Source organism: Coregonus clupeaformis, chromosome 7, assembly GCF_020615455.1.
Source record: "Coregonus clupeaformis isolate EN_2021a chromosome 7, ASM2061545v1, whole genome shotgun sequence".
Taxonomy (NCBI): Eukaryota; Metazoa; Chordata; class Actinopteri; order Salmoniformes; family Salmonidae; genus Coregonus; species Coregonus clupeaformis.
Window position 1 is genome coordinate 10,786,436 of NC_059198.1, and position 15,918 is coordinate 10,802,353.

The 15,918-nt window shown below is 44.6% G+C and overlaps 1 protein-coding gene across 1 annotated transcript in view; it reads right to left on the reverse strand.

The window, feature by feature from the left end:
* Positions 1–10,466, reverse strand: part of LOC121570435 (collagen alpha-1(XXI) chain-like) — a 50,777-nt gene extending 40,311 nt beyond the window's left edge. Inside the window, exons 1-5 of the mRNA XM_045221018.1 lie at positions 10,385–10,466; positions 9,859–9,995; positions 7,712–8,135; positions 6,889–7,054; positions 1,041–1,266 (exon numbers count right to left, since the gene is read on the reverse strand). Of these exons, the coding sequence (XP_045076953.1) occupies positions 1,041–1,266; positions 6,889–7,054; positions 7,712–8,135; positions 9,859–9,995; positions 10,385–10,466 (1,035 nt within the window). The remainder of the gene's footprint in view (positions 1–1,040; positions 1,267–6,888; positions 7,055–7,711; positions 8,136–9,858; positions 9,996–10,384) is intronic.
* Positions 10,467–15,918: the final 5,452 nt, after the last annotated feature.

The following is a 15,918-nucleotide window of genomic DNA, read 5'->3' on the forward strand; positions in this document are numbered from 1 at the left end:
TTTCATCAGAACAGGGGACATTTCTCCAAAAAGTACCATCTTTGTCCCCATGTGCAGTTGCAAACCGTAGTCTGGCTTTTTTATGGCGGTTTTGGAGCAGTGGCTTCTTCCTTGCTGAGCGGCCTTTCAGGTTATGTCGATATAGGACTTGTTTTACTGTGGATATAGATACTTTTGTACCTGTTTCTTCCAGCATCTTCACAAGGTCCTTTGCTGTTGTTCTGGGATTGATTTGCACTTTTCGCACCAAAGTACATTCATCTCTAGGAGACAGAATGCATCTCCTTCCTGAGCGGTATGACGGCTGTGTGGTCCCATGGTGTTTATACTTGTGTACTATTGTTTGTACAGATGAACGTGGTACCTTCAGGCGTTTGGAAATTGCTCCCAAGGATGAACCAGACTTGTGGAGGTCTACAGTTTTTTTTCTGAGGTCTTGGATGATTTCTTTTGATTTTCCCATGATGTCAAGCAAAGAGGCACTGAGTTTGAAGGTAGGCCTTGAAATACATCCACAGGTACACCTCCAATTGACTCAAATGATGTCAATTATCCTATCAGAAGCTTCTAAAGCCATGACATCATTTTCAGGAATTTTCCAAGCTGTTTAAAGGCACAGTCAACTTAGTGTATGTAAACTTCTGACCCACTGGAATTATGATACAGTGAATTCTAAGTTAAATAATCTCTCTGTAAACAATTGTTGGAAAAATTACTTGTGTCATGCACAAAGTAGATGTCCTAACCGACTTGCCAAAAGTGGTTGAAAAACGAGTTTTAATGACTCCAACCTAAGTGTATGTAAAATTCCGACTTCAACTGTATGTGTTTGATGTATTTGATACCACTCCAATGATTCCGCTCCAGTCATTACCACGAGCCTGTCCTCCCTAATTAAGGTGCCACCAACCTCCTGTGTGTGGTATATAGCATGCTCTTTAAAAAACATATTTCATGACAGTGGTTGAGGTCTACATTGTTCATGTGCAAATAAGTATACAAGTAAACAAAAATGTACACAAGTACACAAAGATACCAACCCCAATACCCTGCACATTAAAGGTGACCAGCTGCTCCTCGTTGGTGGTGCTGGTGGTTGTGAAGGTGACACACTTGTCCACTCCGTTCAGTGTCACTGCTGCCTGTGTGACGCCATCTTTAGAAAGGATCCTCAACAGGTCAAACTTGTCCCTTTTGGCTGAACCCTTGAGACGGACCGTGGCCACAAACACATAGGACGGAGGCAGACCCTCAGGGAAGATCTCCCTGAGAAAAGAGTCAAATAACGAATAGATAACTGAATCATGAATACAGTACTTGTAAACGTCTCTATGGTAACTTGTAAGTAACCTTTTAAAGATGAGAGGAAATCATAAGCCTGCAAGGTATGATGAGTACAGAAAGTTGTATTATCATGTGACAAGTCTAGGAAAAACTATGGGTCCAGAGATTTTCCTGGTCAGTTCATATGGTCAAGAAACATTATTGGCCCTAGTTATGAGTAATAAGCAAAAACAAATACATTAAGATGTTTAGCAAATGTTTTCTAAGATGTGGTACTTCACTGTTGACATTATAAAAAATATATAGCTACCAGAATATAATTGCTCACACATAAAACACCTACAATTTAAGGTTTATTTTAGGTGCTATGAATGCTTGTTCACCTTTCACTGTTTTCCTTCAGGCTGCCAAGAAAATATTTAGAATATTCCACTATTGGCGATGATGTTGTGTGCTTTTTACGACCCACAAACATGTGTCAAATAGGTTTGAAGTGCTACTGGCTGAAAAAATAATTGGAATGTTTTCAAACTCTCCCTTGCTTCTAGTGTCTGAGGCTGAAGGTAGTCGAAGTGACTCACCCAGGTGTAGACGTTAACCAGATTTCGAATTCAAGCTTGTGAATACCTTTCACTTGTCACAGTCAGTTGCCTCTTTAGCAGAAATAACAATACCTCATAACTGAGTCGATATTATTATTATTACTATAATTCTTTGTTGATTTTATTCGGATCCCCCATTAGCCAATAGCAACAGCTAGTCTTACTGGGGTCCGAATTTACGAAAAAGACATTACAAACAAAATACTTTACAATTATCATACATTTAAAAACATTAACATGTAGTGTGTGTGTGTTTGCATCTATCAGTTACACATACATGTCAGTACATACACACAACAAGTAGGTCCCATGGGGGAGAGGCGTTGTGCCGTGTGGTGTTTATTTGTTTTTTGAAACCAGGTTTGCTGTTCACTTGCGTTATATGAGATGGAAGGGAGTTCCATACAATTATGGCTCTGTATGATACTGTACATTTCCTTTAATTTGTTATTGAGCTGGGGACTATGAAAAGACCCTTGGTGGCATGTCTGGTGGGTTAAGTGTGTGTGTCAGTGCTGTGTGTAAATTGACTACGCAAACAATTTGGAATTTCCAAGACATTTAATGTTTCTTTTAAAACAAGAAGCGATGCAGTCAGTCTTTCCTTAACTCTTAGCATGCATATTATTGATATTGGCCCTCTGATTAAAATGGCGAGCAAGACGTGCCACTCTGTTCTGGGCCAGCTGCAGCTTAACCTCTTAAGGATCGGACCCTTTTTTTCAATTTTCGCCTAAAATGATATACCCAAATCTAACTGCCTGTAGCTCAGGACCTGAAGCAAGGATATGCATATTCTTGATACCATTTGAAAGGAAACACTATGAAGTTTGTGAAAAAGTGAAATTGATATAGGATAATATAACACATTAGATCTGGTAAAAGATAATACAAACAAAAAAACATGTGTTTTCTATTTGTTCCATCATCTTTGAAATGCAAGAGAAAGGCCATAATATAATATTGCAGTTTAGGCGCAATTTAGATTTTGGCCACTAGATGGCAGCAGCGTATGTGAAAAGTTTCAGATTGATCCAGTGAAGCGTTGCATTGCTGGACTACTTTGTATCAAGTCTGCCCAAATGTGCCGAATTGGTCAATCGATAAATTTTCAAGTACATAAGTATAGAGAACATACAAAAATGATATAGTAAAACAAAATGTCAGTTTACACACTCCCAGGAATGTCATTCATGATGGATCATTAGCTTATACACTAACTTTCTCACATCTAGAAGGCCGGGCGGGGTGGGTGTGGAGACAGAGACAGCAGGGGTTCAGACTGTAGAACCCAGTTGATTTTATCAAACAAAACTATGCTACATTTTATCTCTGGGACCCTTAGGATGACAAATCAGAGCAAGATTACTGAATGTACACTACCATTCAAAAGTTTGGGGTCACATAGAAATGTCCTTGTTTTCGAAAGAAAAGCAATTTTTGCTAAGAGCTCGCAGCTAGCTGATAGGTCGGCTGTTAGAACCAGTAAAGGCCACTTTACCATTCTTGGGTAGCGGAATGACTTTGGCTTCCCACCAGGCCTGAGGACAAACACTTTGCTCTAGGCTCAGATTAAAGATATGGCATATATAGTTGAAGTCGTAAGTTTACATACAGTGGGGAAAAAAAGTATTTAGTCAGCCACCTATTGTGCAAGTTCTCCCACTTAAAAAGATGAGAGAGGCCTGTAATTTTCATCATAGGTACACGTCAACTATGACAGACAAATTGAGAAAAAAATCCAGAAAATCACATTGTAGGATTTTTTTATGAATTTATTTGCAAATTATGGTGGAAAATAAGTATTTGGTCACCTACAAACAAGCAAGATTTCTGGCTCTCACAGACCTGTAACTTCTTCTTTAAGAGGCTCCTCTGTCCTCCACTTGTTACCTGTATTAATGGCACCTGTTTGAACTTGTTATCAGTATAAAATACACCTGTTCACAACCTCAAACAGTCACACTCCAAACTCCACTATGGCCAAGACCAAAGAGCTGTCAAAGGACACCAGAAACAAAATTGTAGACCTGCACCAGGCTGGGAAGACTGAATCTGCAATAGGTAAGCAGCTTGGTTTGAAGAAATCAACTGTGGGAGCAATTATTAGGAAATGGAAGACATACAAGACCACTGATAATCTCCCTCGATCTGGGGGCTCCACGCAAGATCTCACCCCATGGGGTCAAAATGATCACAAGAACGGTGAGCAAAAATCCCAGAACCACACGGGGGGGACCTAGTGAATGACCTGCAGAGAGCTGGGACCAAAGTAACAAAGCCTACCATCAGTAACACACTACGCCGCCAGGGACTCAAATCCTGCAGTGCAAGACGTGTCCCCCTGCTTAAGCCAGTACATGTCCAGGCCCGTCTGAAGTTTGCTAGAGTGCATTTGGATGATCCAGAAGAGGATTGGGAGAATGTCATATGAAACCAAAATATAACTTTTTGGTAAAAACTCAACTCGTCGTGTTTGGAGGACAAAGAATGCTGAGTTGCATCCAAAGAACACCATACCTACTGTGAAGCATGGGGGTGGAAACATCATGCTTTGGGGCTGTTTTTCTGCAAAGGGACCAGGACGACTGATCCGTGTAAAGGAAAGAATGAATGGGGCCATATATCGTGAGATTTTGAGTGAAAACCTCCTTCCGTCAGCAAGGGCATTGAAGATGAAACGTGGCTGGGTCTTTCAGCATGACAATGATCCCAAACACACCACCCGGGCAACGAAGGAGTGGCTTCGTGACGAAGCATTTCAAGGTCCTGGAGTGGCCTAGCCAGTCTCCAGATCTCAACCCCATAGAAAATCTTTGGAGGGGAGTTGAAAGTCTGTGTTTGCCCAGCGACAGCCCCAAAACATCACTGCTCTAGAGGAGATCTGCATGGAGGAATGGGCCAAAATACCAGCAACAGTGTGTGACAACCTTGTGAAGACTTACAGAAAACGTTTGACCTGTGTCATTGCCAACAAAGGGTATATAACAAAGTATTGAGAAACTTTTGTTATTGACCAAATACTTATTTTCCACCATAATTTGCAAATAAATTCATAGAAAATCCTACAATGTGATTTTCAGGATTTTTTTTTCATTTTGTCTGTCATAGTTGACGTGTACCTATGATGAAAATTACAGGCCTCTCTCATCTTTTTAAGTGGGAGAACTTGCACAATTGGTGGCTGACTAAATACATTTTTTCCCACTGTACACCTTAGCCAAATACATTTAAACTCAGTTTTTCACAATTCCTGACATTTAATCCTAGTAAGAATTCCCTGTCTTAGGTCAGTTAGGATCACCACTTTATTTTAAGAATGTGAAATGTCACAATAATAGTAGAGAGAATGATTTATTTCAGCTTTTATTTCATTCATCACATTCCCAGTGGGTCAAAAGTTTACATACACTCAATTAGTATTTGGTAGCATTGCCTTTAAATTGTTTAACTTGGGTCAACTGTTTTGGGTAGCCTTCCACAAGCTTCCCACAATAAGTTGGGTGAATTTTGGCCCATTCCTCCTGACAGAGCTGGTGCAACTGAGTCAGGTTTGTAGGCCTCCTTGCTCGCACACGCCTTTTCAGTTCTGCCCACACATTTTCTATAGGATTGAGGTCAGGGCTTTGTGATGGCCACTCCAATACCTTGACTTTGTTGTCCTTAAGCCATTTTGCCACAACTTTGGAAGTATGCTTGGGGTCATTGTCAATTTGGAAGACCCATTTGCGACCAAGCTTTAACTTCCTGACTGATGTCTTCAGATGTTACTTCAATATATCCACATAATTTTCCTTCCTCATGATGCCATCTATTTTGTGAAGTGCACCAGTCCCTCCTGCAGCAAAGCACCCCCACAGCATGATGCTGCCACCCCCGTGCTTCACGGTTGGGATGGTGTTCTCGGCTTGCAAGCATCCCCCTTTTTCCTCCAAACATAACGATGGTCATTATGGCCAAACAGTTCTATTTTTGTTTCATCAGACCAGAGGACATTTCTCCAAAAAGTACAATCTTTGTCCCCATGTGCAGTTGCAAACCGTAGTCTGGCTTTTTTATGGCAGTTTTGGAGCAGTGGCTTCTTCCTTGTTGAGCGGCCTTTCAGGTTATGTTGATATAGGACTCGTTTTACTGTGGATATAGATACTTTTGTACCTGTTTCCTCCAGCATCTTCACAAGGTCTTTGCTGTTGTTCTGGGATTGATTTGCACTTTTCGCACCAAAGTACGTTCATCTCTAGGAGACGGAACACGTCTCCTTCCTGAGTGGTATGACGGCTGCATGGTCCCATGGTGTTTATACTTGCGTACTATTGTATGTACAGATGAACGTGGTACCTTCAGGCATTTGGAAATTGCTCCCAAGGATGAACCAGACTTGTGGAGGTCTACAAGTTTTTTTTCTGAGGTCTTGGCTGATTTCTTTTGATTTTCCCATGATATCAAGCAAAGAGACACTGAGTTTGAAGGAAGTCCTTGAAATACATCCACAGGTACACCTCCAATTGACTCAAATGATGTCAATTAGCCTATCAGAAGCTTCTAAAGCCGTGACATCATTTTCTGGAATTTTCCAAGCTGTTTAAAGGCACAGTCAACTTAGTGTATGTAAACTTCTGACCCACTGGAATTGTGATATCGTGAATTATAAGTTAAATAATCTGTCTGTAAACAATTGTTGGAAAAATTACTTGTGTCATGCACAAAGTAGATGTCCTAACCGACTTGCCAAAACGATAGTTTGTTAACAAGATATTTGTGGAGTGGTTGAAAAATGAGTTTTAATGACTCCAACCTAAGTGTATGTAAACTTCTGACTTCAACTGTAGAAGTGGCAAAAGAGCCATGTACCATCCTCAGTAGTTTTCCATCTAAGTTGTCAATGCCAGGAGGTTTGTCATTATTGATCGATAACAATAATATGAGATAAGTATGAGTTCACAATAGCTCAGCAAAGGAATTGAGGACCATGGTTGGTGTGGAGGTTGAAGGGGAGACCCACCTTGTGTTCTCTGTGATGTCTGTTGAGGTGGTCAGGGAGAAGGCTGCCTCAGACACCAGAGAGCCTTGGATCTTCTTGGCCTTCTGGTGGATCTTCATGCCCAGCATCAACTCAAAGCCCTTCTCATCCCTGGAAGCCACCGGGATACGCGTAGGACACACTGACTCTTTGGACAAGAAATGACATTACATACGTTTCAGTGTGTTGTGGCATATCTACCGTAGATACTATCTAGATTGAATTTATCTTTATTGTCGTATTTGAACATGCATACCAAACATTATAATTAACACATTTTGACTAGCTTTTCTTTGCACGTAGTGAATGGGCTCCTATGGCTTCATAACTGTTGTTGACAAATTTCCCTGCAATTTATGGTCAAACAATGCCTCCAGCTGCAGTGTGGTTGGCAATAGTCAGCATATCACATCTGTTTCCTGTCACTATTTTCTTAATGCCCTTTCTTGTCACTGCCACATGTCCCTGGTTTGGCTCCAGTGCCTGCGGCTTCCCCCTTCATAGGGCGTGAGCGGAGTGCGGCCTGCTTTCAGGGCAACCCTCCTGCCTCATAAATAGGCATAGGAGTTGGGGGCACCGCGTTAGCTCAGTGGTTCCCCAAATGTTCTCTTTGAGCTGTGACCCAATTAATGCTTTCTGTACTCTTCCAATCCAAAACGTGAACGAAGTCAAGGTGAAAGAAAAAGTGAATGAAATCAAGGAAAAGGAATAGCAGTGACCCACCCATGGGTCCTAAACCCACTGGGGAACTCTATCCTAGCACACCTCCAGGTAGCAGTACACCTCCTGCCTTACACTCACTCACCCTCACACAGCCTCTGCTCCATGGAGTCTCGGATTCGGTCTATGTTGGCGTAGTCCTCGGCATACAGCACGTAGGTCCCCGCCGGCTTGTTGGCAATGGAAACCAGCTCTGAGGTGGTGATCTCGGTGCCCACTCCCACGGCAAACACAATGACGCCTTGCGCCTGCGCCTCCACGCTAGCGTCCACCACGTCGTCCTGGGACTTCCCGTCCGTCACAACCACCGCAATGCGGTTCTTGACGGTGCTGGCGCGCTGCGAGGACGGGAACACGTGATCCACTGCGAACTTGATGGCTCGGCCCGTCTGGGTGTTCCCGCCCAGATAGCTGATGCCCTCGATGGCCTGGATGAGGTCCGGGCCACCGTGGTGCTTCCCCAGGGGGATCTCCAGACGAGGGGTGTCACTGTACTGCACCACAGCAACCTAGTTCAACATGGTCTCATTAGAATATGTCGCAACAGTTACATTTAACCATTGTAGTTATATGTCAACTATGCTGGCATATACAGTGGGGAAAAAAGTATTTAGTCAGCCACCAATTGTGCAAGTTCTCCCACTTAAAAAGATGAGAGAGGCCTGTAATTTTCATCATAGGTACACGTCAACTATGACAGACAAAATGAGGAAAAAATCACATTGTAGGATTTTTTATGAATTTATTTGCAAATTATGGTGGAAAATAAGTATTTGGTCAATAACAAAAGTTTCTCAATACTTTGTTATATACCCTTTGTTGGCAATGACACAGGTCAAACGTTTTCTGTAAGTCTTCACAAGGTTTTCACACACTGTTGCTGGTATTTTGGCCCATTCCTCCATGCAGATCTCCTCTGCATGGAGGAACTTTCAACTCCCTCCAAAGATTTTCTATGGGGTTGAGATCTGGAGACTGGCTAGGCCACTCCAGGACCTTGAAATGCTTCTTACGAAGCCACTCCTTCGTTGCCCGGGCGGTGTGTTTGGGATCATTGTCATGCTGAAAGACCCAGCCACGTTTCATCTTCAATGCCCTTGCTGATGGAAGGAGGTTTTCACTCAAAATCTCACGATACATGGCCCCATTCATTCTTTCCTTTACACGGATCAGTCGTCCTGGTCCCTTTGCAGAAAAACAGCCCCAAAGCATGATGTTTCCACCCCCATGCTTCACAGTAGGTATGGTGTTCTTTGGATGCAACTCAGCATTCTTTGTCCTCCAAACACGACTGAGTTGAGTTTTTACCAAAAAGTTATATTTTGGTTTCATCTGACCATATGACATTCTCCCAAACCTCTTCTGGATCATCCAAATGCACTCTAGCAAACTTCAGACGGGCCTGGACATGTACTGGCTTAAGCAGGGGGACACGTCTGGCACTGCAGGATTTGAGTCCCTGGCGGCGTAGTGTGTTACTGATGGTAGGCTTTGTTACTTTGGTCCCAGCTCTCTGCAGGTCATTCACTAGGTCCCCCTGTGTGGTTCTGGGATTTTTGCTCACCGTTCTTGTGATCATTTTGACCCCACGGGGTGAGAGCCCCAGATCGAGGGAGATTATCAGTGGTCTTTGTATGTCTTCCATTTCCTAATAATTGCTCCCACAGTTGATTTCTTCAAACCAAGCTGCTTACCTATTGCAGATTCAGTCTTCCCAGCCTGGTGCAGGTCTACAATTTTGTTTCTGGTGTCCTTTGACAGCTCTTTGGTCTTGGCCATAGTGGAGTTTGGAATGTGACTGTTTGAGGTTGTGGACAGGTGTCTTTAATACTGATAACAAGTTCAAACAGGTGCCATTAATACAGGTAACGAGTGGAGGACAGAGGAGCCTCTTAAAGAAGAAGATACAGGTCTGTGAGAGCCAGAAATCTTGCTTGTTTGTAGGTGACCAAATACTTATTTTCCACCATAATTTGCAAATAAATTCATTAAAAATCCTACAATGTGATTTTCTGGAGAAAAAAAATCTCAATTTGTCTGTCATAGTTGACGTGTACCTATGATGAAAATTACAGGCCTCTCTCATCTTTTTAAGTGGGAGAACTTGCACAATTGGTGGCTGACTAAATACTTTTTTTCCCCACTGTATGTCACTTTCGGTGACATATTACGGTAACACTGTACTGGGGCAACTTAAGGTGCAGTGTTACCCATATTGGTTATACGTCTGACCTGTGAGTAGTGGGAGCTGATGTCAAAGCCGCTGGTGATGTTGACGAGCCAGCTCTTGGCCTTTTTGAAGTCGCTGTGGCCCACGCTCCACGAGCCATCTATGATGTAGACTAGGTCATTCACCGCCGTGCTGCAGCCTGGGAGGGGTGGTCACAGGTGTACACACACATACACACACACACACACACAGTCATAGATACATGCATGTATGTGCACACACACACACACACACACCTCAAAAAGAAGATATGATCATGTACAATGTGAAGGCTTTCCATATTTAGCTCCAAACATGTCCTTTGTAATTTGAGATGTAAGGTTTAACCTGCATGTTTTCTACATTTACATTTACATTACATTTTAGTCATTTAGCAGACACTCTTATCCAGAGCGACCTACAGTTAGTGAGTGCATACATGATTCATTTTTTTGTTGTATTTTTTTATTTATTTATTTATTTTCCATACTGGCCCCCCCTGGGAACAGAACAGACATACCATACCATATGTAGACATACTGTACATACCAGCTCGGATATCCTCCTCCTCTATTGCCTGTAGATATGCCAGGAACAGCAGCATAGTCAGTGACCTTAACGTCCACACCATTGTTCTTTAAGAGGTGTCCCAGTCCAGTCTACACAGTCTGAAATGAAAACTTTCACAGTTAAGAAATGCATGTTTATCATTTATAGTATGTAAATTAAAAGATTGGATTTCGGATCAGAGAATGTCAGGGGGATGTGAAACGTCAAGAACGAACAGCAGTTTTATATATGCAGGTGTTGAAGCTGTTTTGAGATTTCATGTCAACTCTCTCTCATTTCAGACCTGAATATGTCACATTTTCCAACGGTAATCATACAGTGTATGTAAAAACCCACTATATGCTGTCAAAACATAAAACAGCATTCACAACGTATAGTAGCCTATGAATTTAATTGGACTGTCACTGAAATGCCTAACACCATTACTGTCTCGAATGAGCCTGCGGTACACCCACTCATTCATATGCCTGTTCTACCAAGAGAGTGCTGTCTCTTTTTACAAGAGAGCATGTAATGCTTCTCAGCTCCGTTTTGTTTCATGCAATGTGTGGGACACATGCGTCAGATGAGCAACCAGGCAAACTCTAAATAATGTACATAAAAAGGACATGAGTAAAACAGCATGTGTCAGGAAATTGTACTTGTACGCCCATGGGCTGAAAACAAGAACCTCTCTCCCTCTCCCCCTAAAATCTCTGTTTTTTTCTTCCCCGACCCTTAAAAAATGTTATTGGTAAGGGAGACATTTTGCATTATGCCATAAGACGTGTGGTCTGTTTTTTTGTGGGGGCCAGCACACTTTCATTTAGCCTAAAAACATTGCCCCACCTACCACAGGCCTCGGCCAAAGACAATAACAATGTAGGCAGAACGCTAGAGAACACAACACGAAAATAAACATGGCATGCTGCAGTGTGTTGGCAGGCGGTTTGAGGACAGGGGCGGGACGGCATACAGACACACGTCTCTCTATGCGGCGGATGTCAGTCGTGGCCAGAATGCTTCCTCCCTCCCTCCACTTCAAATCCCTCTCCACTACGATGTCATTTGAATGTCAATAGACATTCTCTTCTTTTTTAAGTCTGATCAAACAAGCATTGAGTTGTTCTGCTTCAAGTCATGGTATTGAGCCATGTATTTCAGCAAACAGCCTTGAGACCATGTAAAATAACATGTTTGTTAACATGGGGGTTCTGAGTCACAGCGATATGTAGCTCTCAGGCTGTCAAGACGGTAAGTTATTTTGAGGTGAAGGATTGGCCTGAGTTCAAGTATCAGGCACAGGGGTAAAGCTGAGTAGAGGAGGAAAGAGGCAAATGTGTCCAATGCTGGCCTCCATTCACTGCTTCTCCAAGCGTTCTTGTAAAATGGTAGTACAGGTAGTAAAATGTTACAGCCTGGCTGTAACTGCAGGTCCTAGGAGAGGGCACTCAGGACATTCCCAGGGACATGGGAACAGAATTCCCTCGTAAATCATCTGTGTGCAGTGTTTCCCTCCATTTTCTACAGTGATGGTTCCACTAAACCTGCAAATCATCCATCAGTGATAAACAGAGCACCAGAACTGTAAATCAGGCATAAAAACAAAACATATCAATACATTGTGGCCTGTTTATGAATGAATCACTGAGAAGCGACGTCACATCCATCACCAAGAATACTTAATAATCTCCCTGGCTTTATGTCCTACACAGCAAATTTGTGGGTGTTAAAATCTCGGTGTTGAGGTAAAAAGTGTTGTGAGTGTTATATCTGAGTGTTGATTCTAGTGGGGTTAACACCAGTGGGACTGAAATTGACGACACCTGCAGTGAAAAAATGAAGTGTTGTTGTTACTCATCTGTGTTGAGTTAATTTACATTAATCCTCTTGGAATGAAAAAGATGTGGGAGGGGCCTCCTTATCATATTTCCCACCATGCTTTGTTGTAGGTAGATTTTTAGAACAGTTTGTTTTAATATATATGTTTCTGTATGCACATTGATTGATTCATTGATCTAAGATAAATAACTTTTCTAAACTAATACAATCTATAAGTGGTTGGAATTATTGCTCCCGTTACTGAGATGGTTGTTCCAATTTAGATGGTTTAGGTAGTCTTTTATGCTAAGCTCATCACCATAGCAGTCATTCTGAATGCAAATTGTGGGTGATAAAAGTTATACTTGTGGAATATCCTCCCTATGGCTGGATTCTAATATGAATACCAGCATATTGTGATTTGCAGGTCTGATATAAATTCTCAGGCCACAATGGTGGTGGTGGTGGTGGTGGTGGTGGGGTACTAGGCCATAACTAAAGATTGGAGTCATTAAAACTCGTTTTTCAAGCACTCCACAAATTTCTTGTTAACAAACTATCATTTTGGCAAGTCAGTTAGGACATCTACTTTGTGCATGACACAAGTAATTTTTCCAACAATTGTTTACAGACAGATTATTTCACTTATAATTCACTGTATCACAATTCCAGTGGGTCAGAAGTTTACATACACTAAGTTGACTGTGCCTTTAAACAGCTTGGAAAATTCCAGAAAATGATGGCTTTAGAAGCTTCTGCTGGGCTAAATACATTTACATTTTAGTCATTTAGCAGACTCTCTTATCCAGAGCGACTTACAGTTTAGTGAGTGCATACATTTTTCATAATTGACATAATTTGAGTCAATTGGAGGTGTACCTGTGGATGTATTTCAAGGCCTACCTTCAAACTCAGTGCCTCTTTGCTTGACATCATGGGAAAATCAAAAGAAATCAGCCAAGACTTTAGAAAAATAATTGTAGACCTCCACAAGTCTGGTTCATTCTTGGGAGCAATTTCCAAACGCCTGAAGGTACCACGTTCATCTGTACAAACAATAGTACGCAAGTATAAACACCATGGGTGTCACGACTTCGGCTGAGGCTGCCTCCCCTCCTTGTTCGGGCAGGCTTTGGCATTCGTCATCACCGGCTTACTAACCACTGCCGCCCCAATCATCATCACATTTGTCTTGTCTTGTCAATCACACACACCTGGTTCTAATCCCCTCATTAGTCTGTGTATAAGTGTTCCCTCTGCCCCCTTGTCCTTGTGGGTGATTGTTAGTTGTGAGAGTAGTATAGCTCGGTGGAGCTACTCGTACGTTTTGTTGCCAGGGTAGAGAAGTGTATGTTTTTCCAGCAGTCTGTCTCCTTCCTCGGATACCGCATTACCACCTCAGGTGTGGAGATGGAGGGAGATCGCATTTCAGCCGTGAGTAATTGGCCGACTCCAACCACGGTTAAGGAGGTGCAGCGCTTCCTTGGCTTTGCCAACTACTATCTGAGGTTTATCCGGGGCTTTGGCAAGGTTGCAGCTCCCATTACATCCCTGTTGAAGGGTGGGCCGTCCCGGCTCCGCTGGTCTGCTGAGGCTGACCTGGCCTTCAGGAGACTGCGGGGTCTGTTCACCTCAGATCCGGTACTGGCCCACCCTGATCCATCACTACCGTTCGTAGTGGAGGTGGATGCGTCCGAGGCAGGAATAGGCGCTGTCCTGTCCCAACGCTCGGGCACGCCACCCAAGCTCCGCCCCTGTGCCTTCTTCTCTAAGAAGCTCAGCCCGGCGGAGCAGAACTACGACGTTGGTGATCGGGAGCTGTTGGCTGTTGTCCGAGCTTTGACCGTGTGGAGGCATTGGCTTGAAGGGGCAAAACACCCTTTCCTCGTCTGGACGGACCACCGTAACCTGGAGTACATCAGGGCAGCGAGGAGGCTGAATCCTCGCCAGGCCAGGTGGGCCCTATTCTTCACCCGGTTTGATTTTACACTGTCATACATTCCGGGTACGAAGAACGTGAAGGCAGACGCACTGTCCCGGCTGTATGACAGAGGAGAGGCCCAGAGACAACACCCCCATACTCCCGGCCTCCTGCATTGTGGCGCCGGTAGTATGGGCGATGGACGCGGATATAGAGTAGGCATTACGCACAGATCCATCTCCACCGCAGTGTCCAGCTGGGCTGCAGTACGTGCCTGCTCTTATCCGTGATCGTCTGATCTTCTGGGCACACATCACTCTCCTCTGGTCACCCAGGTATCGGTCGTACAGTGTGCTGCTTGATCGGAAAGTACTGGTGGCCTACCTTGGCTAAGGACGTGAGGGTGTACGTCTCCTCCTGCTCGGTGTGTGCCCAGACTAAGGCACCTAGGCAACTCCCAGCGGGTAAGCTACAACCTTTACCAGTTCCACAATGACCATGGTCTCACCTTAGTATTGATTTTTTGACTGATCTTCCCCTCTCCCAAGGTCACACCACCATCCTGTTCGTTGTGGACCACTTCTCCAAGTCCTGCCGCCTCCTTCCTCTGCCCGGTCTCCCCACGGCCCTGCAGACTGCGGAGGCCCTGTTTACTCACGTCTTCCGGCACTACGGGGTGCCAGAGGATATAGTGTCCGACCGAGGTCCCCAGTTCACGTCCAAGGTTTGGAAGGCATTCACGGAACGTCTGGGGGTCTCGGTCAGCCTGACCTCTGGGTTCCACCCCGAGTCAAATGGACAGGTGGAACGGGTAAATCAGGATGTGGTTAGGTTCCTGCGGTCCTACTGCCAGCACCGGCCGGGGGAGTGGTTGGTGTTCTTGCCATGGGCAGAATATGCCCAGAACTCTCTCCGCCACTCCTCTACTAACCTAACACCATTCCAATGTGTTTTAGGTTACTAACTGGTTCTGGCACGTGGCACCAGAGCCAGACAGAGGCTCCTGCGGTGGATGACAGGTTTTGGCGCACGGAGGAGACGTGGGACGCTGCCCACGTTCACCTCCAGCACGCCGTGCATCGTCAGAAGGCCAACGCTGACCGTCACCGCAGTGAGGCCCCGGTCTTCGTACCGGGGAATCAGGTCTGGCTCTCGACCCGGAATCTGCCCCTCCGCCTGCCCTGCCGGAAGCTGAGCCCGCGGTTTGTGGGGCGGTTCAAAGTCCTGAGGAGAATCAACGAGGTCACGTATAAGTTATTACTTCCCCCTGATTACCGTATTAACCCCTCGTTTCATGTGTCTTTCCACAGGCCGGTGGTGGTTGGTCCGCTCCAGGAGTCTGAGGTGCGGGAGGTTCCTCCACCTCCTCTGGACATCGAGGGGGCCCGGCGTACTCTGTCCGCTCCATCCTGGATTCGAGACGTCGGGTGGGGGGCATTCAGTACCTCGTGGAGTGGGAGGGGTATGGTCCGGAGGAATGGTGCTGGGTCCAGGTGAGGGATATCCTCGATCCCTCCCTGTTACGGGATTTCCACCGTCGCCATCCGGCGTGCCCTGCTCCACATCCTCCTGGCACGCTGCTGGAGCTGTGCGTCAAGGGGGGGGTACTGTCACGACTTCGGCCGAGGCTGCCTCCACTCCTTGTTCAGGCAGGCTTCGGCGTTCGTCGTCACTGGCTTACTAAGCACTGCCGCCCCAATCATCATCACATTTGTTTTGTCTTGTCAATCACACACACCTGGTTCTAATCTCCTCATTAGTCCGTGTATAAGTGTTCCCTCTGCCCCCTTGT